This window comes from Carassius auratus, chromosome 11 (genome assembly GCF_003368295.1).
Source record: "Carassius auratus strain Wakin chromosome 11, ASM336829v1, whole genome shotgun sequence".
In the NCBI taxonomy this organism is placed as follows: Eukaryota; Metazoa; Chordata; class Actinopteri; order Cypriniformes; family Cyprinidae; genus Carassius; species Carassius auratus.
This window is the reverse complement of record NC_039253.1, coordinates 14,756,537-14,784,127: the sequence shown is the minus strand read 5'-3', so window position 1 is coordinate 14,784,127 and position 27,591 is coordinate 14,756,537. Positions and strand designations below refer to the sequence as shown.

General features: G+C 37.5%; 2 protein-coding genes across 2 annotated transcripts; one reads left to right on the top strand and one right to left on the bottom strand.

The window, feature by feature from the left end:
• Positions 1 to 97: 97 nt before the first annotated feature.
• efcc1 (EF-hand and coiled-coil domain containing 1) lies at positions 98 to 18,486 on the bottom strand. The gene is given in 9 exon segments (XM_026275598.1): positions 98 to 765; positions 767 to 860; positions 1,843 to 1,912; positions 2,564 to 2,722; positions 4,680 to 4,845; positions 5,039 to 5,174; positions 6,334 to 6,482; positions 16,320 to 16,735; positions 17,623 to 18,486. Coding segments are annotated over 9 exon segments (1,995 nt in total). The 5' UTR covers positions 18,388 to 18,486; the 3' UTR covers positions 98 to 725.
• Positions 18,487 to 19,271: 785 nt separating this feature from the next.
• Positions 19,272 to 27,587, top strand: cfap92 (cilia and flagella associated protein 92 (putative)). Its single transcript, XM_026275595.1, has 12 exons — positions 19,272 to 19,670; positions 19,819 to 20,080; positions 20,249 to 20,454; positions 21,263 to 21,482; positions 22,434 to 22,592; positions 23,930 to 24,114; positions 24,196 to 25,004; positions 25,111 to 25,305; positions 25,580 to 26,080; positions 26,224 to 26,328; positions 26,804 to 26,957; positions 27,328 to 27,587. The coding sequence occupies exons 2-9, from the start codon at positions 19,834 to 19,836 to the stop codon at positions 25,893 to 25,895; spliced, it is 2,337 nt and encodes a 778-aa protein (XP_026131380.1). The 5' UTR covers positions 19,272 to 19,670; positions 19,819 to 19,833; the 3' UTR covers positions 25,896 to 26,080; positions 26,224 to 26,328; positions 26,804 to 26,957; positions 27,328 to 27,587.
• Positions 27,588 to 27,591: the final 4 nt, after the last annotated feature.

Genomic DNA, 27,591 nt, shown 5'->3' with positions numbered 1-27,591 from the left:
ATATATATATATATATATATATATATATATATATATATATATATATATACACATACATAAACGTACATGTATATCTGGAGATATGGGAGAGAGGCACAGACACTGACCATGAGACGGTAACGTTTTTCTAATACTATATATTTTTTCATGCAAATCATAGATAAAAATCATCCTTGAGCAAGAAAACTACCCAGATGTGCTAAAAGACAATTGACAGTTACAGATAAAACTGAAAAACAATGAAAGGTGCATAAATTCTGTTCTCAACATGTGTCCCGTCTGTGTAAGATATGGAGAACACTATTTGACTAAATTCACATCTGTAACTAATACCTTTTAGTATCATCGATGTTTTTCTATTGAAATAGGCTTGATATATTGAGCTTTACATAGTTTATACCTGAGAGTTTCTGTATGATCGGGTGGTTCAGTACCACACGATGAAGCTGAGAAGAATACTATTGTACAACATGCATGTATTTTAAGATAATACTGACCAACAATGTATGACATTGCAAAAGGAAAATCAGAAAAAGTAGCTTTGAAAAGGAATCAGATCATGTTTCCTTATAAATGATAGAGCTAAATGATTTATACAAATATACATAGAAATATAAACACAAAGACAAATACATGGCTAATTTTGGTCCCATTTTCCAACATGGCTAGTTGGTAGTTTCTGAAAGAGGCTGTAGCATCCTGTGGCCATCAGGTGGCAGTAATGTCTAGCAGGAGATGAGCAGTGAGTTGGTGAGAGACTGGTGACTGTGCTCTCTCTATCTTCTCGCCATTAGAGAGGATCTCACACGCAGCCAGTTCATGACAAAGAGCATTGAGCACCTCCAAGATATGTGCTTTCCCTGCAGATCAGTCAGAGCGGTGTTAAGCATTAGACGCATGTAAGGGTTCACCGCTATACACTCAATCTTTTTATTATATCTTTATACTGTGTACACTGGGGACAACATGTCTGAGATCAATAATGAAAATGCTTTTCTAACTCAGCACCATTTTTTATTATAAATTATCAGCAAAAAAAATTTGTCTCCTTTTTCAATGGTAACAGCACAGTTCAGTATCGCTGAGACACTAAAATAGTTTTTACAAATATTTAAAATTTTCATATTGCATTTAAGTTTTAGTAATTTTGTTGTGTGCTTTTGTCATTTTATTAGATGAAACATCTGTATATATATATATATATATATATATATATATATATATATATATATATATATATATATATATATATATATTATTGACCTTTATTTTATTTTGAATGATTTTAGTGCATCAAGTTAAACTGAAATAAAACTTATTTTTATTTTACCTCAAGTAATGAGTATTTGTGTACATGTTTTTGTGACATATCAGGACACAACTTTGTATAATGACATGGGTATGACACAGGTATTACAAGGAGAGGGTGACTTATGAGGACATAACCCATGTCCCCATTTTTCAAAATGCTTATAAATCATACAGAATGAGTTTTTTTTTTCAGAAAGTAAAATTGCACAAAGATTCATGTGAGGGTTAGGGTTAGGGTTAGGGGTAGGGTTGGTGTAGGGCCATAGAATATACAGTTTGTACAGTATAAAACCATTACGCCTATAAAATGTCCCCACTTTTCACAAAAACAAACGTGTGTGTATATGATATATGATTTGGGAAAGATCCAAAGTTTAATTAAAAAAAAAACAATACAAATAATATAATAATAATAATAATAATAAATCTCAGCTTTTAAAGTGGTCTGCTGCCACATTTTCACAGGCATGTTAAACAACGAAGGTTTTATAAGAGCAAAGATGCCAAGCTCAAAATGATTGTGTCTCTTACCATGCTGAGGATCACTGCAGGACTCCAATGTGCTGAGCAAAATCTTTCCTAAAGATCTTCTTGAGACTTTCTACAAAAAATTTACCACCATAATAAATGTTAATAAATGGTAATTAAATTGCATTAAATAAATACCATAAATTATATATGTGACCCTGGACCACAAACCAGTCATAAGTACCACGGGTATATTTGTAGCAATAGCCAACAATACATTGTATGGGTCAAAATGACTTAATTTTTGATTAGTAATATGCATGGCTAAGAACCTAATTTTGATTTGGGATTTTTGTTTTGCACCCTCAGATTCCAGATTTTCAAATAGTTGAATCTCTGCCAAATATTGTCCGATCCTAACAAACCATACATCAAGAGAAAGCTTATTTATTCTATTATGACAGGTTTTGTTGACTAGGGTAACACATATATGAATTATTTCTAAAATGAAAATAATAGAAAAATTATAAAATGGCAAAAGCTTAGTCAATATTAATGATGAAAATGCAGTCATCCAGCCTGACAAGATATCAGTTGCACAAAATACTGTACTTGTACAGAAACAACAATTAACAAGGAGGATAATCATATGGACATGTTGCTAAACGACTTCCAAAATGAAGTCTATATTATTTTAGAATCATCAGCAAAACCAATTTGTCTACTGTGGGCTTAGAAACATTTACAACAGCATCTCTGGGCTGACGAGTCTCTACAGACTGACCAGCTCTCGCAGCTGCTGCAGAAGCTGTAGCACATCCATCAGTTTCTCCTCCACCAGAGACAAACGCACCCGCTCCGTCTCCAACATCTGCAGCTCCAGGTGGAGCAGCTCTGTCTCCTCTGCCTTCTGCTGTAGTTCCTGGACCAGGGCGTCCCTCATCTGAAGACACATGACACTTACCGTTGACCTTGTGAAGATTTAAACACTAACGCTCCAACACGCAATGAATTTCAGGTTAGGAGAATCTTTGCCAGATGTGCCGATAGCCCATAATTCAGCTGAGACGCATAATTTCTCAGACAGAAATAGTTCAGATATGCTTGTTTTTGGCCTGTCTGACCATATGTCAAAAAAATCCACATCCATATCCAAGTCTCGGCCCAAACTGGTTATGCCCAGACCGTTCAAGGATGGGTTTTTTCCACGAATGTGTGTGGGGCCTTTTTAAAAACACTAGTGACATAGTTCACGTCTGGTGCTTCGCAGCTGAGCTGTGTCTAACAGCTCAATGTAGATGCAATTGTGTGAGGCCTGGAGGTTTATTCCTGCAGTCGTGTGATTGGCTGTTCACACAGACACACACACGCAGCTGGAGAGTGAGAGGCTGAGAGCTGTGGCTTTTCTTTGAAGCCTGTCTTCTCATAACAACCGCTCGGTGGGCAAGTGCCTTGTAATCTAATTTTACATCCCTGCACCCCGAAAGCAACCATGAACGTAAAAGTAAAACAGAACTGAAAGTCTTGGTTGGGTGACGTAAGCTGTTGAAAAGAGCAGCAGCAGCAGCCAAAGTTTATTTGGATGAACTTCTGCCCTCGCGTATGAAAATGTCTCATTAGTATTTGAAATGTTTGATACGGGTTTTAACTGCTGGGTTACTATGTGTGCGTGTGTTTGTTTTCCTTTAGAGTTGAATATGATTCTGTTCTTCAGCTGTTCATGTCCTCAAGCTCCGAAATTATTTGTTTCTATGGCAATGCACATCATAGCAAAACGAATCCAAATATTTACTTCACACGTCTATTTCTTTTACAAAATCGCATGCAATGCAAGGTAGCTGAATAAGCACTTTCATTCATTAGCCACTATTTTTTTTGTGCGTTTTTAAATTACAGCAATCACATAAGAGAAATTAAAATGTCTGAGTATTCATCTCTAGCTCACTACGCATATTTACCGAACAAATACAGCATCGTTTTAACCACTGCATGAGTGGAACATACTTATTGATATTGATAAGAAACAAAGTTGCATCTTTCAAATTCTGTCCAATTGTTTTAGGAAATTCAACAATAAATTCCGTTTTGGCACTCGTTTCGGCTGTATAAATGCCGCAGCATGAAATGCGAGTGAGCGTGATCTCTTTACTACAAGTTTTAATGTGAAATAAACATGAATGAACATCTCATGCCTCATGTAACTGCTCAATCAGAGCTTCAACCAAAAAAAGAGGTCAAAACAAAATTGCACATAGCAGTACATTTACATCAGGCAAGTCTAGAGAAGAGCATTTAACAAAATATTAGACCACTAATCGTTATATTTAACTTTACCTGTTCCTGATGGCTTAATTTTTTTAATTATGTTGAATAAAGAATAAGTTAAGAAACAAGTTATGACAGCCACTGTGTAAATCAAAAAAAATTCAACAACAAATAGAAAAGTTTCAATTTATAATTTACATGTGCAATTAAATGTTTGCATATTTTTTTAGTTGAATGTTGATTGTTATATTAAAAAAATAAAGAGTTATAAAATGTAAGTTTGGGCTCTGTTGTTAATTGTAACCTTCCAGTAATGTCAAAGGGCTCCCTCTAGTTAAGAGTGTAGGATGAGGTCAATTTTTATCCCTAAGGAAATTTGATTATGTATACATATGTCTCTGTTTTTATTTTTCCTTAAAATAGACGTCTATGCTACCATATCTGTTTTCTTACCGATATTCTTCAAAATATCTCCTTTCATGTTCCACAGAAGAAAGTATTCCATAAAGGTTTGAAATGACTTGAGAGTAAATGACAGAACTTCATTTTCTTTGTTTGAACGATCCCTTTAAGTGTTAAATATATCATGATATCTCACAAGCTGTTAAAAAAACATCACTTGAACGCAGTCATACCTGGTCAGTGTCCATCTCTGCCCTCTTGGCCTGACTCTCCTTCAGTTCCAGTTGTTTGTTGAGTCGTATGACCCTCTCCAGCAGCTCTAGCACAGCCGTCTGACTCTCCTCTGTGCGCGAGTCACCGAAATGAGACAGGAGCTTCTTCACTGCTTTCTCATCACATCTGAGAGCACATAAAACACGTGAAGAACCAAAACAAGTACGAATGTAAATTTCTGGCAGTATGTTTCCCTATAAGTCATTTACAAATTCTTGACATGTTTAGATCTCATTTGAGTTTCAGAGCGTACAAAATAATTGAAAACAGCTGTCCAAGGGCTTTTTAAAACGATATGGTTAGTAGGGGACTGATGTACCTGTCTCCACAGCAGGACAGCCTGGTGAGGATTCGCTTCACCTCGTCCACTTGTCTCTGCTGCTCTCCGGTCCATCTTTCTTCCTCTTCATCAGACGCTGCCTGACCCTCCACTGAACGGAAAAGCTGCTCCTCCACTGTGTGAACACAGCATAAACATTTAGGACATTTTAGACAATTTAGACAAAAGGCACTGATATATTTTAAGATCAGTCAGTGCAAGTTTCTCTCATTTGAAACAGCTCAGACTTAGACGTTAGTTTAGGACTAGGTTTCAGCCTTGTCTGTGAAACCAAGAGACTGTCTTTTATTTTAATACACTTTTACATGTAATTGAGTCCTGTGATGGCAAAGCTGAATTTTCAGTGTTTTTAGTCACATGATCCTTCAGAAATCATTCTAACAAGCTGATTTGCTGCTCAAGAAACATTTAGCATTATCAACGTTTAAACAGTTGTGCAGGCTATTCATTTTGTGGAAACCGTGATACATTTTATACAGGATTCTTTAAAGGTGCTGTAGGGAACTTTTGTAAAAAAAATATTTTTTACATATTTGTTAAACCTGTCATTATGTCCTGACAGTAGAATATGAGACAGACAATCTGTGAAAAATCAAGCTCCTCTGGCTCCTCCCAGTGGTCCTATTGCCATTTGCAGAAACTCCATCACTCCCGGTAAAAAATAACCAATCAGAGCTGCGGTCCGTAACTTTGTTTGTGTTCAAAATGTAGAAAAATGTATATAATAAGCGAGTACACCATGAATCCATTTTCCAAACCGTGTTTTTACCTTGTCTTGAATCACTAGGCTACACCTATAATAAGTGTTTATATTCTGACTATTTTACATTGCTTCGGGGATACAGCGGCGGAGTAACCCAGTACCTTTGTGATTCTTCATAGACATAAACAGAGAGAAGTAGTTCCGGCTACAATGTTCTTCCGCAAGACGAAAACAGTTCTGTTTATTAACCGCTAGAGCGTAAAAAGTTCCCTACCGCAGCTTTAATGAACAAAGTTTAAAAGAACAGCATTTATTAAACTATACATTTTTTGCCTCATAATTTGATGCATCCTTACTAAATAAAAGCATTCAGTTATTTAAATTTTTTTTTTTAGTAGCTCAGGTTCTCTAAACCTTTTTTTTTACTTACATACAAGAATCTGCAATAATGCAGTAGTTGCCCAGTTACTGTAATATCAAGGACATTATTGGGAAAATTATGCAAGTATCAACTACAAAAGTTGCATGCCAACAAAGTCTCAAAAAAGAGTAATGTCAATATTTGTCTTACTGGTGTCAGGCACAGTCTCTGCACGTCCCGTCGGAGAGCGTCGATCCTGCTCTGTGTCCAGGCAACAGCGTGGCACAGTCTGACCGGCCCTATTATACCGTCTGTCTGGTTTGTTGATGAATGGAACCGATGTTTTAGACACTTCAGATCTGTGAAGAATACAGTACAGTGAAATAACATGTCAGTGTGGATCAGATGTAATTGGTAGTTCTGGTTTAGGACATTAGACTAACATAACACTATAGCAACAAACTGCTAAGGGCGTGCTTGAATTGCAACAAGTAGCATTTATTAGTTAATTTAAGCATTGTATTAATGTTTCATCACGTTCAAACATATATAGAACTACACAACATCAGCAAAAGGTGGTTGTGGGTAATTGAAGCCAGGCAAAGTGACATAAGATTCATCAAAGTGAAAAGAAATTTCAGACTCATGAAAACTGCTAGACCCTTGAAACTCAGTATGCACTATAATGAATGTTTAACATATGGCTGACGTCATTTACACCAACGCATATCTGCAGCCAGGGATTAAAAGTACATTACTTTGAACATTTTTACTTTCGTCAGACAGCTATAAGTGAATGTTACTGTCATTTCAACGAAACGGTTTCTCTGAGCTTTGTGACAGAAGAAATGCAATAGGGGGCTTTCATGAATCAAAGAATAAATGTTTCCAGATGACAAGGTCCTGCCTTGCAGAAAAGAAAAAAGTTAAAGGCTGCAGAAATCCATTTGCTCCAGCATGAATCCCAGAGAGTGAAAAAAGGGAAAAGAATTTGAAGCCGGGTGCACTCATGCATATATCCTGCTGCCATGAGGAACCCTTCAGTGCAGAGCGGCCATAAATACAGACCGTATGAGCCCACAAAATCATCCCTCAGTACACTACGCTTTTGCTTCTGAGCGGTACGCACAGTTTAAGGTCAATATTTGGAATCCACATTGTCAGATGAGGGGGCGCAGTGTGTTTGAAAATGGGGGTGGGTCAGTTAAAGGTGGGTTTGAGGGCTCTCGGATGACCTACAGCCGCTGAAGGAGAGACCAGGGAGACCCTAAAAAGGTCTGTCATGGTTGCTGTAGGAACCCACTGACATAAGTGAGATATTATGGGATAAGAACAGTATGCAGTGTAATTAACTAGAGTCTAATTGACAGGGATGTTGAGTTTGTGTTGGAATGATGTGTACTGTACTAAAAGTAAAGGCACTTTCTAAGAACAGGTTACACATTTAAGAAGAAGAAAAAAACTGGAACCACAATGCAGTTTAAACATATTTACATGACTGTTTAAAAATGTAAAGGTTTTTAAGATATCTTCACTGCACAAGGATGCATTAAATTCAAAAGTACCATTAAAGATTTTTGCATTGCTAAAAAAATCATATAAATGCTTTCTAACTTCTATTCATCAAATAAATGTTTACAACTTTCTAATCATCAAAAGATCCCAAGACTTTCTGATATTAAGAATGTTAGGCTGCACGACTGTTTTCAATAGTTATAACAGGAAATGTTTCTAGAGCAGCAAATCAGCATATTAGAATGATTTCTGAAGGATCACGTTACACTAAAGACTAGAGTAATGACGCCGAAGACTGGCCATCATAGAAATAAATTGTGATTTAAACTATATTAAAATATAATATTTGTTATTTTAAATTGTAATGTATTCTTGACCCAAAAAAAATTCAGTTGAGCATAAGAGTTTTTTCAAACATTCAAAAAAATCCTACCAAGCACAAATATTTGAATGGTAGTGTATGAATACGTTATTTAAAAAAAAAAAAAATAATAATCTTGTATAATTTTGTGCCAAAAGATAACGTTCTGAAAAAGCAGGACAATATACTGTATTACACATTTGCTTAACATCAATATCAGTCTTGTATAAGTGATTAGAATTGTCTATATGACTAATACTGCTGACAGGGTCTGCTTTATGTCTTCATGACTGAGAATAACAAATGAAGATAAGCTACTGACAAGACTCTTACTGTAACCCACCGTCTGTAGAAATGGACAGATGAGCACACACTGAGAACAGTTAAAGGAACTCTCTAGACACCTGAATCCACTCCAAACACTTGGAAAGAGTCTCAATATTAGATCCAGCCATCTAACTCTCTTGGCCTCTTCAAACACTGACTGTGAAACAAGTCTGGCCAAAGAAAGTAGGATGGAACGGTTGCATAAGGGGTTATGAAAAAGCAATCAACAGAAAAATCTAGGGTGGAGAAAAGTATTTTCTTCTTAACAAAACCAAGTGCGATGGGTATCACTTAATAATGGCAGTTTTTTGGGGCATAGGACTAGCTAAACATCATGATAAATGAATATGCTAAACATTTACACCCTAAAATGTTATGCTGGGCTATATTATATCCAAAGTCCTTTTTTGGTAAGTGATCATAAAAAAAAAAAAAAAACAAGCTATAAATTAAATAAGACATTTTTTTTGCAATCCAGATTCGAACTCACAGCACAGTTCAACATGTAAAGAGTATCAAGTACAACATGAGTATAAGCGCTAACCTCTAGGCCACAGCTCTAACAAAATGAGAGGAATTGAATACACAGTATGTTACATCTAATGCACACTTTAGATGCTGAAACATACTGGTTTTATTTCACAGCGTTCTCAAAGAGAGAGAACAGAGCATATGTCTGGATAAGACAAACACAAAGCCCAAATATGACGGAACCTCCATCTGGCATATGTTAGCTCTCCCAGCCATTAATTCCATTCTGTTTGATTCCATCTCCACTGTCTTCCAAACATCCACCTTATATACAAAGCAAACTTCTTATTTAGTGACAACAGGAGACAAAGGAATAAAACAGCACTTGTGAGAGGATGAACTAATATTCCTTCACGTTTCTTTGTGATGCAGGATTGCTAAATTGTAAATGCAAGACAGAAGATTTTATGATCAGTATTTCTTGGAAACCCAATGGCCTAAAAGTCTTTTCTTTTACTTGAAAAGTGGAGATGGATTGGACATTTCCTAATGAGTCTGCAATGGCTGTACTAGAATCTGTCTTTCTGATAAGTGTCTGTAGAAAACTTTACGTCATATACTTAACCTCAAACCGTTCTTAAAATAATAATAATAATAAACTACTTGTACGTGTTTAAAGAGGAAAAAGACAACACTTACAGTACTATGAGCATCGAATTCTACCAAGCTTACTTACTTTTTTTTATTTTATTTTTTAGAAAATTTAGGGCAATTTACAAACCAAAACAGATGCAAGACAGAACTGTGGCAAAGTCTGTATCTCATTAGTCTGTGTATCTCTTTTGGCTGCATGTCTCATCTCTTGACTTGAATGACTCTATTTTGGTGGTCAAGCTGCTAACAATAGGTTTCTATCTTGCGACTATATTTACACTGGAACGGAGTGATGTGCTAACGTGGGGTGAGCCCAGCTGTTTGTAGTTTAGACGTGCACTTCCTGTGTTTATTGCAGCAGGATCTGAACTTCCAGACCCCCTCCTGCAACCAGTATTTCATTGGAATAAAGACTCAGAGTAAAGGAAGAAAGATGAGACAATCCTATATGTTAAACAACCACATAACTACATTTCTGCCCGGATGTTGCAAGGTTCTTGATAAATGCTGATAAAGTAATCGATTTATCTTGAGACTATGAAACAGATGTCCACAATTAAGACTAGGCACATAGTTGGTAACACGATACCCTGGTTAAGTAAGACTAGAGAGGCTGAGGCAAACTGGCAGACATGGACCATGTGTGGATGCCCAGATGCTGTTATTCTTCCACTATATAGTCTGAGACGCGGGAAATCAGCTGATCTTGGTGGGGGGTTCCGTCTGGAACCATCTTGAGATTCCAAACAGAACCAGACAGTAATTCATCAGAGTCCGGAATCTTTGTGATTACGAGAGCAGTCCCAGTAAACACAGCTTTGAAGGAGGTTCGTGAAGTGTTTACGCATCTTCACAAGTCATAAACACGAAACGAACACATTGTCGAAGAATCCAAAAGGACTTAAACAGACTGAGCCTCGTGCACATTTCCATTTCAGTCAAAGTGTTCACGAGGAAGTGGGAGAAGAACGTTTTCGAGAAGCTTTCTCCCACAGCTTGGGCAGTTTATTAGTTGCTGAGGTCTGCAGAGAAGGAATATCAGCTGGCCGAAGGTGGGAGGAGAAAGAGAAATGTTTGTAGCTGTGTTTGAAAATGGGAAAAAGTCAAGGTCTCTGGAGCTTTTCATTCTCAAAGTGCTTCGAAAATACTGGACCAAAAAATCATGCTGAATAAAATCCTCCTAAAGACAACATTTTTATGAGGCCTCATTTTGTTGACATTTCTTTACCTTATTCAGACATAATAGAGGGGAATTTTCAAAGGGTTGTTCATTCCATCTGTCCAGCCCTGTTATTATGTGTTGAGGTACAACAGGTTACCCAGACACATTGTACGTGAGTCGGCCGCACCGCAGCTGAAATAATAGTTCTCTGAATAATAACTGATTACTTTAGAGCAGTTAGACGCCCTTACTTTTACCATGTCAGTCTCTGTGATGTCAGCAAAGCTCAAAAAACTGCACAGACCTGATGATAAATTCATTGCTTTTCACCTGGTATGAATAGAAAGACATAAAGCACGTTCGAAAGCTGAGCAATAAATAGAGTAAGATGGTGGAAATTCATCCCCACTGAACAAACAGCCGAGTGTTTGCTTCTTCATCCAGATGGCGGCTCTTGTCCCCCCTCCTCTCTTTGTGTTCCTCTCGTACCGTCTGTCTCTTTTGTCCTGAGGTCCGCCTCGCTGCGGTTCTCTCGGGGTCTAGACTGAGGGCTTCGGTCCATCTTGGATTCTGAGGGAGAGAAAAACGCCTCCAGGCAGGACACACGGGATGGTGTGTTTTTCATGGAAATAAACTGGACAGATCAGGTCTGTTCCCACCACCTCCCCCATGAGACCTGGCCTTCATCTAAACCACTTCCTCTTTCTTTATTAGGGCCAAGAGGGCTTCAGGAAACCTTACACAATATCTGTGTGATCTACACTTGGAATTTCTCTCATTCTGAACGACATTAAAAAAAGCAAATTTCTCCAGGGGCCGCATATCACAATAATTATTTTCCGTTATACTACCATTCAAAATGGTGGGGTAAGTAAGATATTTTTTTTTTAAGAAATGTTTTTTTTAAACATTCTATTCCTCAAAGAATCCTGAAAAAAGGTGTCATGTTTTTCAGAAAAATAATAATGAATCTTTTTTTTAAAGAGAAAGCTTTTAAAACATTTTTAATGCCACTTTTGATCAATAAAATGTATTTAAAAAAGTACTTATCCCAGGGTTTTGAGTGGTAGTGTTTCATTGTTTCCACCAAAACATTAAGCAGTTTCAACACTGATAATAATAAGACACGTTTCTTGATCATCAAAGAGACATATTAGAGTGATTTCTGAAGGATCACATGACACTGAAGACTGGAGTAATGATGCTGAAAATTTTGCTTAGCCATCAATAAAATATAATAAAATGCGGAATAATTTTCCACAATATGTCTGTTTTACTGTATTTTTGATCAAATAAATGCAGCTTTGTTGAGCTAATAATGGACTTCAGTAACACTTTAGTATAGGGACAATTCTCACTATTAAAGGGTTACTCCACCCCAAAATGAAAATTTTGTCAGTAATCACTTACCCCCATGTTATTCCAAACCTGTAAAGGCTTTGTTTGTCTCCAGAACACAATTTAAGATATTTTAGATGAATACCGGGAGGCTTATGACTGTCCCATAGACTGCCAAGTAAGTTACACTGTCAAAGTCCAGAAAAGTATGAAAAGCATCGTCAGAATAGTCCATCTGCCATCAGTGGTTCAACCGTAATGTTATGAAGTGACGACAATCCTTTTTGTATGCGAATAAAACAAAAATAATGACTTTATTCAACAATTCCTTTGTCAACAGTCTCCTCTGTGTCTCTCCACATCACTCACATCAGCCACACCACAATGATGCACTGTTTCTACATGTATTTATGCTTTGATTTGAAAGAAAACAGTGTATCCTTGTGGTGCAGCTGACACAAAAGAGCATAGGCAGTTTGAGTGATGTGGAGAGACACATTTGATGTTTATTTGTTATAAAGCACATATTCTGCATGATCATATTCTACAGCTCTAATCCTACCCAATACCTAATCATAAAAAACACATTACTAACTATAAATAAGCTGCTAATGAGGAGTTTATTGAGGCAAAAGTCATTTTATTAAAGGGGGGGGTGAAATGCTATTTCATGCATACTGAGTTTTTTACTCTGTTAAAGAGTTGGATTCCCATGCTAAACATGGACAAAGTTTCAAAAATTAAGTTGTACATTTGAAGGAGTATTTCTGTTCCAATACTACAGTTTTTTTCGAGTATGGCTCTGTGTGACGTTAGATGGAGCGGAATTTCCTTATATGGGTCCTGACGCACTTCTGCCGGAAGAGCGCGCGCTCCCGTATAGCGAGGCTGAGCAGAGCATAGACATTTCACTGATCAGAGCGATTCACTGATCAGAGCGAGAGCGTCGCGAAAAGTCACAAAAGAAGTGTGTTTTTGGTTGCCAGGGCAAGACAACACTGCACAGATTACCAAAGAAACAGCATTAAGGGACCAGTGGATGGAGTTTATTTTTACAGAGCATCAACGGAGTTGTGCAAGTGTTTTTGTTTGTTCCCTGCATTTCGAAGATGCTTGTTTTACAAACAAGGCCCAGTTTGACGACGGATTTGCGTATCGTTTATTTCTTAAGGATGATGCAATCCCAAGGAAAAAGGGTCACAATCGTGTGTTGGAACTGCAGGCGGTGAGTAAAACTGCTTCAAATATCTCTGCCTCCTTGTTAGTGCATCCGCCTCCTATGCCGGAGACCCGGGTTCGAGCCCCGCTCGGAGCGAGTCGTTGCTGCTTTCGTTCAGTTTCAGCCTCTGGATCTGATTCTGGATCATAAATAAACGGCTGAATCTGACTGTAAGCCATGGTTTGTTTTGGATGATGGTTTTGTCCTCACGATAATGTCACAGCTTCCAAACGCTCTCAACGCAAAAGCCTATTCGTGCTCGTGATTCTTTAGCTCCGCCCACACGTCACGCCTCCAGTCAGTCGTGTTTTTCCGGCAAAAATCGGTACAGACTATCTTTCTCTTATGAATATAATAAAACTAAAGACTTTTTGGATTTATGAAGGATGCAGTACTACTCTATAGGTACTCAAGATTAACAGGATATTGAGTGAAAACGAGCATTTCACCCCCCCTTTAAGCTTTGATAATACCAAAACTATTACAAATTTAACTAATGACACACATGAAGAATCTGGAAGCATGAAATACCCAAACATCGGTTATTTTGGCCAAACATTGGTTATTTCAGTGACAGGGCAAATTTGTTTAGCTTCTCTTCCAGAACACCACTGAAGTCATAAAATCACATAATATTTTTGTGCGTGCAGAATCTGGAGTAAATTGTACCTCTTTGGTACAATTTTGATGCTTTGATCAGGTCCAGGTTTTTTTTTATCACACATATTGAAAAAATTAATTTGACATTAAAACAGTGTCTCTGGAAATGCAACATTTCCAATATATGACTACTCTGAAGAGAGAGATAATTAGTTTAGAAGACATCCCTTTTTTGTGGATAAAGAGTCAAATATGGTTGATTAATATCATGACAGATGGGGAGGTTAGAGCGGCAGGTGGGAGAACTGAAGTAAGCTATTAAAATGTGGGATTATTACAAGAACTGCATTAAGGTCTGAACAAAAAGGATATAAAAATAGCCAGCGGACACACCTCTTTTCAGATAAAAGGCATTGCTCTCAGTGTGAATGGGTCAGTCCATGACCCACGGAGCATGACCGGTCTCCTCTTCGCCCACTGGCAGCTGCATCAAAAGCTATCCTCCACTGGTTTTGTTTTCAGAAAGCTGTGTGCCCATTGGATGCACTCTAGGGACTTTTCGGCACTTGCCCATGGGGTGTTCGGGCCTCAAAGAAAAACCCTGCTCTGATCTGCCACATACCAGCCAAAGAGCTCTGCACGTGGCTAAGGCACAAAGCACGTTTACATTTCCCTCCCCAAAAAAAAGAGCAGCTGAAACACAAGCCTCCTGATTGCAGTTGTTGCCAAACTTTGTGAGCTTTGTTACTAGGAGAAAAGATGCACAGTGACTAACTCCGAAATGGAGTTTAAAAATCCTGGTAAAACTGGGCAAAAATGTCATCTAGACTCATTGCTGTCCAACAAAAGATGCTATATCTGGCAAAAATAGTTCAATGACTGCATGCAATTTTCTACTATATTCTTTTCAAGTGTGAAGACTTGAAGTAGTAAATATGGTGTAGAGATGAGAGGTCTGTTACTGGTTATGGCTTAAAATTAAAACAGCGGCACAGCCCAAGGAATTATTTACACCCACCCTAATAAAGTCTACAAAGGACGCTGTGCTTCTGAACAACATACTCATCGTCAGCATCACAAATATTTGGTATGGTAGTTTAATATAAAAACAAAAAGGAACAGACAGTTTGTAAGCAGCATGCCGACATCTCTAAACTTGTTGAGGGTGGTAGGAGTTGTTGCTAGGCTATAGTTCATCCATTATTCTCTAGAGCGGGGAAACTGTTTGAAGATAGATGGGAACTTCCAATCTGTTTAGGTCAGGCCTTGCTTGGCTGAATGGAACTCTCCCCAAATGTGTCAGCTCCATTGTGATCTGGAATGAATTATTTGGCTTAAGAGCATCAATGGAGGGGCCATAGAAAGGCTTTTTGGTAAAGTTCACCACAGACTTTACATAGATCAGTGCAGCTTGGAGGTATTCAAGTGAATGTTAAATGCATCTCTTTTAGTAAGACCTGCATCTTACTACTGAATAGATGGGATGACCACCTCAACATTCATTAATATATGTCTTTCCAAATCCAGACCTTTTATTTAAACTACCTGAAAAAGAAGGACACTATAGTCTTGAACTGACTGCAATAGTGTATCTCGATAATACACTTAATATATCTCTGTAAACAAGAAAACATAAATCCACTTTTATCAGGATTGCCAGGAATGCTGTCCCGAAATTAGCATGCAAGAAATATGTAAACATTGATGACGTTAGGCCTAACTCCTTGTAAACGTAAATTAAATGGTTGCGCACTAGAAAAGTTCAATGACAGCCCAAGTATAAAACCCAAACTACGAAATGAGTGGCTTCCAGCAGTAGCTCAGCATAATTTCAGCTAACCAAAATGGGAGCCCATTTGCCACACACGTTGACAACTATACAAACCCAAACAAAACAAGGTCTGCACTCGAGAAGCAGAACCACATCAAGCCAACCTAAATAGCATGTATGTTGGCACACTTTTGCACAATCGGAGCCAGAAAGTTCTGGCAGGAGCCATTTTAACGGAGAGGAATCTCAGTTCACTGTGAGTCAGATCATTTGAAGATACTTTATGTAATGAGACTGCATTCAGTTTGGGTTAGATAATGAAATTAGCCTCTCTCAGAGACGTGCTGTGCTCTCTTTGTGTAAATCATTTTTTACACTCCGCATCATAAAACGGAGAGTACTATTTAATGAATCTAAGATGAGCTCTGCAATTTCCATAATACCTTTCAAACTGTTGTAAACATCCTCACTTGTTAGGACAGTTGCCAAATTGTCATGTTTTGACAGCATCTTTTACATCGACATCAGTGAAATCCCCCGAAACCGATGCCAAACTGTGGTAAGTGAGGATAATTTCTTCTTTATGTTTCATGTAAGCTATCCCAATGTAAAAACAGATTACCTCACCATTACAAACGTCTGTGGGAATACATGATCCCTAGTTAGGCCTTCTGAATGAACGCTGTCAAAACGGCATTAACCAGCAGTTCAGTAAATAAAGTGATATACGTTTCACTTGTTTGTTGCTTCTGGAACTTAATGTCAGTGTTATACTAACCTGTAGAACAGAAGCTCCATCTCTAGCTGCTCAATGTGCCTCTGCAGAACAGGCACATGACTGGCTTTGGTTTCCAGCTCCTTCACTTTCTTGAGGCCACTGAGCACAGCTTGTCTGGCTTCCTCCACTCTTTTCCTCATCTCTACCTGCTCCTTCTTTAGAGTCCTGTTACATTCCTCCAGCAACAGAACGGTCTCACGTGATACTCGCAGCTCCTGCTCCAGCTTCTGGTTGAAGAGCATGGCCTCCTCGATCTGCCCATCTCGGGAACTCCGGATGTACTCCACTTCTCTCAGGAAACTCTGGATGTCCTTCAGGTTTCCAGAAATGTTGGGTTTCTGAGCTGCTCGCCTTTGGTGGGCGATGAAACAGCCACCCTCTGGTTTATGTTTCGAGTGGCTTTTCCACAGACCCACCTATGATACACAGAAACATGTTACAGCCTTTCTGAAAATGAGCCATGGTTTTATTATGGTAAGAGTGACGTCTTTAAGATGTGGGTGACAAAAGACTATGGGCTGGGTGGATTACAAATTGCAATCTGTTACTGAATTCAAATTACATGACAAAAATTGTAGTTCGTAATGTAATCCATTTCATTACACATATTAGGTAATATAATCAGACTACTTTTAGATTACTTTTGACCTAAATCATTTATCACATTGATTTAAATAGGATAAGCTTGTATTATATTGGCATAAAAATACAAAGAGTAAGAAAATACATGAAGTGTGTTAAACATTATATTAAGTCAAGGAACTTGAAATGAAAACTAATATTAAATCATAAAAATGTTAAAATAAAATAAATAATTTTAAAATCAATCAACATATTTTTTTTCATTAAATAAATATTTATTTACCTGCACGTCATGTGACTATTACTTTTAATGTGTTGGGACCTAACTATGACTGATCTCTATGTGAATGTCTACAAAACTGGAAGACTTTATATTTTAGAAAGGAAAAATGAAAAGATGAAACAAGAAGAATTAGGGAGAATCAATTATGTACAATTATGAATAATTTAGTTCTATTGTGTGATTATGTAATAATTTTATCCATAAAAAAGTAACTGTAGTCTGATTACGAGTATGTTAAAATCTAATTTCAAGTAGCCTACTTAATTTTTGGAATCTTATTACGTAATCCAGATTACATGTATTCAGTTACCCAGATCAGCAGATTCTACCTGTAATTCGATGTAATGATCAAGTACACTTTATTTAGACAATATTGTTGCTCGATTTCTGTGAGTTATTATTAGAATAATTGTGTACAGTTGATCACAATGACTGTACCTGTAAGGCCAGCGAGCGAGCATCACTGCTCTGAAGGGCCGCGCGCATGTCCTCCACCAACTCCCTGAGACTTGCATTTTCCTCCTCAAGTTTGGCTATCCTGTCCTCAGCCTCCTCGAGGGCCACAATTTCCTCGTAGCACTCCCTGGTGCAGGAGCCCAGCTGCCTACAACCCGACGCGTGTCTATCCACAGTGGGAGAAGAAGGCTCACCGCTTTCTCTCTTAGCGCTGGTACCCAAAGACAGCAGCTTCTTGCGCCGCCTCAAGGGGCTCCTGAGTCTGATCTGCGTCTCTATATGCTCGCTCTCCTTGCCAACCAACAGCCTCCCATTCTCATACTGGCATCCAGCTTTGGTACTGAAATAACAGCAGAGTTTAGCGTGAAACTGCCTGAAGCTGAACTCTTTGGGTAGATTATCCAATATCCCCGCGCACTCCTCCAGATCACTCTCTTTATTGAGTCCTAAAATCTCGCAAAGAATGTTAAAATCATCGGCTGGGATTTTTCCATCTCCCTGACAGTCTAGGTGATGAAATATCTCCTGGAGGTATTGATCCAGCCCGGTTGCGAGGACTATAATTTCGTTTTCCACTCCACGGTCTAGTCCGTAATGATACGCCAGAGTGCTCACTATCCATTGTGTCCTGCGCGCGGGTCGACTGTATGGATCGCATGCGTCCGACTTTTCCATACTTTTTCCCTCACAAGAATTCCATTTATAGCGCCTAAATGGATTAATGGATTCAACAGATCCTCTAAGCATACAAACAGCATACCAAGTTCAAGTCATCTGAACACTAGACCGCCCCACTCTTGTAGTAGAAACTCTCGCGCTGTGCGCGCGGGGGCGTTAGCGAATGGAGCACTGCCCACAAAATCTTAACTGCAGAGGGGAAAAAAACTTTTGAAAAGATTAAGAAGCTAACAATTCGATAGCCATTGTGGCGATGTACAGGATATTTCATACATATACAGATCATTAACTGATATAATGTATAAAAAAGAAGGGGAAAAAACACTAAAATCAATCTACGTTGTGAATTAAACCTTTCTTCCACGGTTTCACAGACAAGGTTTAAACCTAGTCCCTGACTAAAGCTGTTTCAAATGAAAGTAACTTTCACTGACTGGTCTTAAAATATATCAACGCCTTTTTTATCTCAAGATGCACAGGATCTTTTTTTTCTAAGGCACATATATATAAATCTTACATTTCCCAATTGAACTTTGGACTAATCAAGCCATGTGAAACCAGGCCACTACATAAAATTACTACTACTAATAATAGGTAAAAATGTGATAAATCAAGGTTAATCAGAATTTTATTTTCGTGAAGAATGACAAATCAAATAAAACTGTAATATATGCAAAATGTAACCCACGCATAGACAAAAAAAAAAAAAAAAAAAAAAAAAAAAAAAAACAATAAAAAACAATGATTACATGAGTAATATTGTACATTAAGTGATTATATTTATTTCCAAAAAATCACAGTAGTCTATTTTTAAATCAAAATGTTAATACATCTAATTATTTTTTTTATCATTATATTCCAGTGTAACATATGAGGTAATTAACCAACAGTGAGAAAATGTGCATTTTGACTGTATTTTATTTGTTTTTTAACTTTCGAACATGCCCTTTTAGTACAAAGTTTTACTTGCCCTGAAGTTCTTTTTTTTTTTTTTTTTTTTTTTTTTCTGGTAGCATGGGAATTGTTTTATACGTTGCAGAAATAATCTTCTCCTTTCAGCCGTGCAGTAAGTAAAAGCTTTGAAGTGCACTTTGAAGTGAAGCGGAGTCGAATGTCGATCGTTCACTGTGTAACTGCTGTTGACTGTAGTTACAGTTCCATGTGCCGCTTGTCATTTCCTATTCACCAGCGCGCGCGCTTCATTATGTTCGCGCGACTCATGGTTGTCAAGGCGACGCAAAGCATTCCATTTAACAAAAGCCAACGTTACAAAGTTCTCCAATGCACATGCGATCAATTAAAACACAAAAGTAGCGCTGAGGAGAAAGGCTGGAAATCTGCTTTCAGTTTTGGTAAGTTTTCTTATGACCTTTATAAAATAATAATGCTTATTCAACATTATGTAAAAAAAAAAGTTTTGGGATGTTATTCTTTTTGTATTGTGCTATCTGAAACTATCACATATATTATTGTGTGATAGTCCTATATCTCCTTATCCAGCATTTCTAGCTGACAATGGAACGCACTGAATTAACATCACCTGAAATAGAGAGAATTGATGAAGACGAGAAGGTTCTAAAAGAATTGTCTTCAAACTCCACACAACTCACAGACCGTGAATCTGATGCTGACAAAAGTAAAGATCCTTATATGGAGATGCCAGAATCCAGCCCTGAGGATGAACAAACCATAACAACATTTTCAGCAGACTCCAGCTACATTGTGACCTGTAGAGTCAGCATCGCATTAGCTTTCTTGAAAAGTATGGCGGTGGTATTGTTTCAGTGTTTCATATCTATATATGCAATCTAAAATATTGTATTTTAAATATTTTTTCTTGACACCTGCATAAGAAATAAACTAAAAAAAAATTTTGCCTAAACTATCGTATACATTTTTTTTACATTATTCTTTATATTCCTTAATCAAGCAGAGCATGAGGGGCATCTCACCAATTCTGAGAAAAGAAAAAAGGAGACAAAGAAAGACGCATCGAGTGAGGTAGTGGAGGCCCCCAGAGCCGAGGGCTATTATTGCATTGAGTACAACATGCTGCCTGATGACCCTGAACCAACCAGAGTGGATCTAGTGATGTTCGGCTTGGCTGCTAAACTCTACATGGCGAATGAGACTAAGGTAAACTATTGGAATTAATTAGGGGTTTATTCTATATGCTAGATCTTGTAAATAATAAATTATTTATAGGCTATGTAGAATAATACTACTACTTTGACCTGATAAACAAACAGTTCTTGGTGTTAGTATATGTTAATAAATTATGCATAAGGGTTTGCTCCACTGACCCAAAGAAAGCTGGTTTAGAGTTTCAGTTAATGACCTCTTTGGACTTCTATTGTGCACCTTGCTGTTTAGGAGTGAACACCTTTTGTCTACCACTTGCTTGCATTTTTTTTCAGTGACAGTAAATTAATAGTAAGGGCATTATGCTTGCTGACCAAAGCTGCATTTTTAAATCAAACAATTTGATAAAAAAAATAGTTAAACTAGTAATGCTATATTAAATATAATTACTTTTAATTTTAATTCAGGTTAACATTTAATTTATTCCTGTGATGGCAAAGCAGAATTTTCAGCATCATTACTCAATTCTTCAGAATCACATGATCCTTCAGAAATGATTCTAATATTCTGATTTGCTGCACAATAAACATTTCTTATTATCACCAGTGTTGAAAATAGTTGCGCTGCTGCTTAACATTTTTGTGGAAACTGATTTTTTTTAATGAATAGAAAGTTCAAAAGAACAACATTTATTTGAATACAACTGAATGTGTTCTTGAATAAAAACGTATTCTTTTTTTTAAAATAAACAAATACAATCATACTTAACCCAATATTTTAACAATAGTCTAATTCTATTGTATTTTAAAACAAAATCTATCTCTATATAATAATGAAATCATGTGCTATATGTTCTGACAAGGTGCTAAAGCCTTGGCGAGAAGGAAACAAGGTGTGGGTGAGTTGGTCCCATACTTTAGAACTCAATGTCACCAAAGAGCTCCTGATTAAACTGGCCTCTCATAAGATCACTGGGAGAGTATGGGACAGCAAAGACAAGGTGTCTTTCAAAGCCAGGAATGACAGACCCAAAGCCTTCAAACTGCCACAGGAGAGGACTGGAGATGATCCAGAACAAATGGGTATGATCTACCCCTGTTTTATTGATTGTGCTTCCTTTTAGGATTTCCTTCATTGTAATGTTGGTATCTTGCAGCAAGATCAAGAGTTTAGACACCACAAGTGTGTCTATGATAGAGGAAAAATGAACGAAAATTTAACTTATCCATTTACTTAAGAAAGAGGGCTAATCATATTGTGTTGTTGCTCATTTAAAGACAGTCATCTATATCACAGCAGGCAGGAAAATGAGTGTGAATGCAATTGTGAGATCTGGCACTCACATCCTCACTTCTGTTGCAGTGCTGTGAGAATGGAGAATATTATACTCAAGAAGCACAGAGAACAATGCAAACATGCTGCATTTTTAATCATCATTCTTTAATAAAAAAAAAATCCTCAGTGATTTAAAATTACCAAAGCTCTCACTAAATGTTTTTAATGGTGGCATCAGGAAGATGGTTTGTGAGATGAGAGCGGTCTATGAGAAGGAGAACGTAAAAATAAGTACTATGAAAAACCACAAAGATCTAGTATCATCAGACTATAGGAAGGATTCGGAGCTACACTGTGCCACAGGTACATGATGCTGATGTTTATACTATATGCTAATAAAAGATTTATGAAGGCGATTGTTATGTTTTACAAAAACATGGATAGGTTTAATTGTGTATGTGCTCAATACCAAAGTACCCTTATAATGAACAAAATACATAATTTTTTAAACACCAACAGCTTTCCTCTACAGTTGAAACACTTTAACCATTTGTTAGTACAGTTCAGATACATTCGTGAAAATCTTGTTGACCCTAAACTGTTGAATGGTAGTGTAAGTCTGCTATTTATGGATTGATGAATTAATATTGACTTGATACATCTATATACACTTGATAAAATGGTCTCATCACAATTTTATCATTATGACTCTTGGAGTAGCAAATCAGTGGGCATCTTATTTGTCTATTTCAATTTAGCTCCTAGTAAGAGTGGTTTAACGATAGAAAAGAGCCAAACGTCACCCACTAAGAAGACACTGTTGCAGAAACCCACCCAGGATTCTGCAGAACTCACCGAGGTCAAACAGGAAAAGGAGGCTGCCTCACTGGAACTCAGTTTCGCTCCTCTCCTTGCAGGTAATTTCTTCCTAGCAACCTTGCCTAGCTTTTGGAGCATAAAAGTATTTTCTGAGTTTTATGCTCCTAAAACCGCTATTAGCAGCCGACAGCTGTTGTATTCACTCACTCTTATGGCTCTTATACACAGGTTTCCTGTAAGTGAATGTTGTGTTTATATAATACATCATGAACATGACTTTAGCGAGGCAACTTGCCATTTAGGGTTGTGTTCCTTATTCCTGAACGCTGTGGGGTGGATTTGAGTAAGGGGCTTCCCTGCAGGGTCCCTGCTACTTAGCTTCTAATTGGCTGTGGAATGGCACCAACCAAAGCCAACTGACTGCTTCTTTAGCTTTTGATGTTTCTCATCCAGACCCCCAGCAGGAGCTACTGATGAAAGACTTGGCTTGGAAAATATTTTAGCCTCATTCCCATAAAGCCGAGCCAGAGAAATCACATGTAGCTTCTTTCATTGCAGGGTTGGACGGAGGATGGAGGCTATTACCAATCTTGTTATTATTTTGCCAAATTATGACCCATTAAGGACAGAAATCTCATATTCTCTTCATTATTATGATGGATATGTGGAAAGACATGGGAGTGATGGATACTCCCATAGTTAGACTATGAGATATAGATGATGGTTTGAAGGGTTTTGCTTACTTTCATTCAGATGAGCTGCATTAAATTGATCAAAATACAGTGAATAAATTTATAATGTTACAAAAGATTTCTATTTAAAATAAACATTGCACTCTTTCACATAATGTGACACTGAAGGAGGAAAAATTCAGATTTGCCATCACAGGAATAAATTACATTTAAAAATGCTGCACACAGATATATATATATATATATATATATATATATATATATATATATATATATATATATATTACATTTAAATTGCAATAATTAATGAATGCAATAATTAATTATCATTGTCCAACTCTACAATGAAATTTTAGTCTTATTCTGAAAAGTGCATGCAAACATGCACATACAAAATATAAAAAAAAATTATACAAATTTTAAACCGATTGTACGGATTATGTATGCAAATTTAATTATAAATGTAAAGAGTGCAAAATATTCCATATGTGCAGAGAAAGGCAAGTGCAAATATGAACAAGTGTGTACCATTCATGACAGAAATATATTAAAAATAAGAGAAAGAATTCTAAGGATTTGCTGTATCTTTGATTAAATAAATGCAGCCTTGGTGAGCATATGAGACTTTGGTAAGAAACATCTTACCAGTCCCAAACTTTTGAAAGGTAATGTATGATTTTTATTTTATTTTTATATTTTTAAAACATCAGCTACGTGGCTGGCATGTTCTGTCTTTATGTTAGGGAGTACGATGCTCTCTGACTGTCTGGGATTCTGTTCCGGAGAAGTACAAGAGGGATTCTGGAATATCACTCTTGATCAGCCACTTTTATCTGAGCAGCTAAAAGCTGAACTCAATCCACTAGTCATCACAGTTTTATCAGCTTCTTCTCTGCCATCATCCCCAGTTCCGTTCCATGTACTCAAGGTATGAGATTTCAGAAATTATTAATTGTATTATTCAACAAGAACATATGACACATTATTAAACACATTCATCTTTCAATAGGCAAAATGTCATCCTGTCTACTGTCAGTACAAGTTTTGCAACATGCCTGTTTACAGAACCAAAGGCCATGATCACAACGCTAATATCTTCTTCAAGGATGTGAATGTGATTTTTACTGGTCTGCTGAGCCCTGGAAAGCTGCGTGAGTTTCTTAATGGTCCACCCATGAAGATCGAAGTCCATGATCGGGATAGAAAAAAGGAAAAACCCTGCAGTACACCAGCTATATTTGGGACTGACCCCAAAGATGCCAAAGATGATTTATGGGTCACGCGTAATGCATCAAAAGCAGATACTGAACTTCATGATCCATACGGCACCGCAAAACTGGATCTCTCAGAACTTCTTCGAGGATGCAAATATTTAAAGCTTAAATTGCCCATAAGGAATTCTTCTGAGGTTCCCTCAGATATTGCAACACCAGTTGGTCATTATCTTGAAGCTGACACCCACCTGAAAGTCCAGGTGGAGATAGCACATACTCTTCATCATGAAGATGGCAACAGTGATAGAGATTGCCCTTTTGGTCGTGTCATTTATGTCTTCAAGTATAACAATGCACCTGTCTTAGCTAAACTGACATCAGAAATTCTGCAGATCAATGCAGACGCCTTCCAACTGAAGCATTATCCAGAGGAAACAATTCAAAGGCTCCTGTCTGGTCATAAAATAAGAGCCAAAGACAGCGAGAACAAAAGGCTGAATGTTCTCACTGGATTTCATGTGATGGATAAGGCTCTACACCTTTTTGTTCTGGAAGGATTCAAGGATCAAGCGGTCAAAAGACTGTGGACTACAGTGCCTATAAAGTAAGAAAGTCGTCATTTAAAACACTCCCACATGTGCACAACATTCACCAATATGCAGCAAAGCAAAAATTCCTGAAGATCATACGACTGATCTGATCCATTCCAGGTTGGATGGTGATGAGGAGGAACAGGTGTCTGCGCTGTATAACTCAGACTTGAGTTTCTCAGAGCGCCTGTATGACATGCTTGACGTGGGTCTGAGTCCCATTTGCCTTGTAAAGCCAATTGAGACCATTTTGATGGAGCCACTGGTGTTTATCAGAAATACAGTTCCTCATGCCTGTCTTGAAGCCTTGAAATGGTAAAATTGCAATTACACTCAAAGAGCACTCCTTTTTGCCTTATAATTTTCTAGCATGGACCTTTTTTCTTGGTTTTCTCATGACAGCACATTGATTGGATTAGGATAGTATTAATGTTTGGCTACAATTTCAAAATGGTAACAAGTACCAGGTGTAATTGGATGGATTATTCTTCTATTCTGTGTGGTATTTGCTAAACCTAGAGGAACTAACGTTCTGAAACACTGAGGTATTGTACCAGAAAGTTTAAATGTTTCCTATTCACTTTGTTAGTATAAGCCACATCTGCAAAGCCAAGAAGCTTCAAGAAGTAGTGCACCACGACCTGTTCCCATCAGCCGACATGATGCTAAGCTTAAGCAAGGAGTTTGGATCAGATCTTGGGAGAGGAGAGCTATGGTTGGTAACAGAGACCCAGCTATCTCAGGATATACCTGATTGTCATAACATCAGAAAGAGAACTCGGACACCTCTTGACAACTTCAACAGAGAATACTTCCAAAGGAAATGGAATGAGGGTAATAACGTGAAGGACTTTATCCAGGTAATTAATGACTCATATGGGAAACAAAGTGGGGAAATTGAGTGAACTACTAAATGAATGCATTTTTTTTTTTTTTGGCAAATATCGAAGACATCCACAGGGCAAGTAACGCTTTACAAAAATCAAAGCCTAATGTGTTTTTGGATAATATTATTGAAGGTCAGACCATCAATTACCACAATGTTCAAACAACGAATTCCCCTGCTCTACTCTACAGAGAATTTCTTAAGGTTGGCATACTTTTATTTACTTTCAAAGTTTGAAAACTATAAAAAAAGATGCAGGTGTTGTGCTTAGGCAGGATCCTCTGTATTTTTGAGATCATATTACCACGTCAAACTTAAAGTAAAATGAGACTTTATTGTATTTCTAGGACTCCACTTGCATTCGCTTCTCTTACCCAGGTTTTAAGAGCAGTATTGAATCTAACCAGCACCTGAATCAGCCAGACGATGCTCGGATAGAGGAGCTGAGAAAGGTGCTGTTGAGGTCATGCTATACCGCCGTTACCCCCATCTGTGTCATGTTTCCCTCTCAGTGCAATGTCAACTTTATGGACATTCCTAAGAGCTTAAGCAAGAAGATAGAGTTTTACCGATGTTTACCTACCTTGCCCACTTCTTTACAGATCCCCAGAGCTTAAGACAGTATTTAGTTGCAGGTTTGGTGACAGGGCTAATGCTGATTGACTCATGGGACACAACGTTATCTAGAAGCATGTGCTTGCCTGAAATTGATTTATCAGCCTTTCAGACCCTGTAACTTATTGTTCCCTCCTGAACATGAGCATAGCACCCAAAAATGTGAACCTTACAGATGACAGATGGATGTTATCATTAACAAGTTTGTCCTCTTTGAGCAACTGAACATGTTTAATTATGTTTTTCCAAAATTATTAATTTACCAGCTCTTTTAAACACAGGTTTAATTATTATTATTTCATTTTTTTACAGCCTTGGAGAGAAAACATTGTACATGGAAACAAATTGAAGCCAACGCTTTCCAGATTCAGGCTGCCGTGGATCCACAGACATCAGGATTTTGAACTTTACTCCAAGCCCCCATTAGATTTTGGAGCAGAACTCCCCCTGAGCATTCTTTTACCTGGTAATATTTTCTTAAAGGGGTCACGAACTGCCTTTTTTTGTACTGTTCTCTAAGGTACACTTATGTTATCAAGATTTTTGATTATTTAAAAATGGTGATTTAAGTGGTAATATTTACATTTAGTCATTTTGCAGATGCTTTTATCCGAAGCGACTTACAAATGAGGACAATGCAAAGCATAAAAAAAAAACAATCAATCTAGCAACATAAAAAAACACTGCAACAGTAATACGGTCTATTATAATATCAATTCTGAAGTCCTCTAATGTCATTTTCAGTACAGTTCATAACTAAGAAAGAAAGAAAGTGCCAGATTTGTTTGTATGAAACAAGACTCAACTGGACTCATTTTACCTTGTATTTTGTTTAGGAGAGGCTCTACATGAGGTACATGCTCAGTACAACAGGTGGCAGAGGACGATGTCGCCTGATGAGACCTCTACAGGAAGTGGAAGAATTCCTGAATTCCGATGTCACATGAGGAGAGCTGGTCTGGATAAACTACAAGACATACTGAAGGACAAGCCCATGAAATATTCTCTGAAGAGACCAGGAATGGCTTTAAAAGTAATAAAAAGCGAAGCTATTTCCTAAAACGATATTATTGCAGAATATAAAAATATGCAGGAAAGTC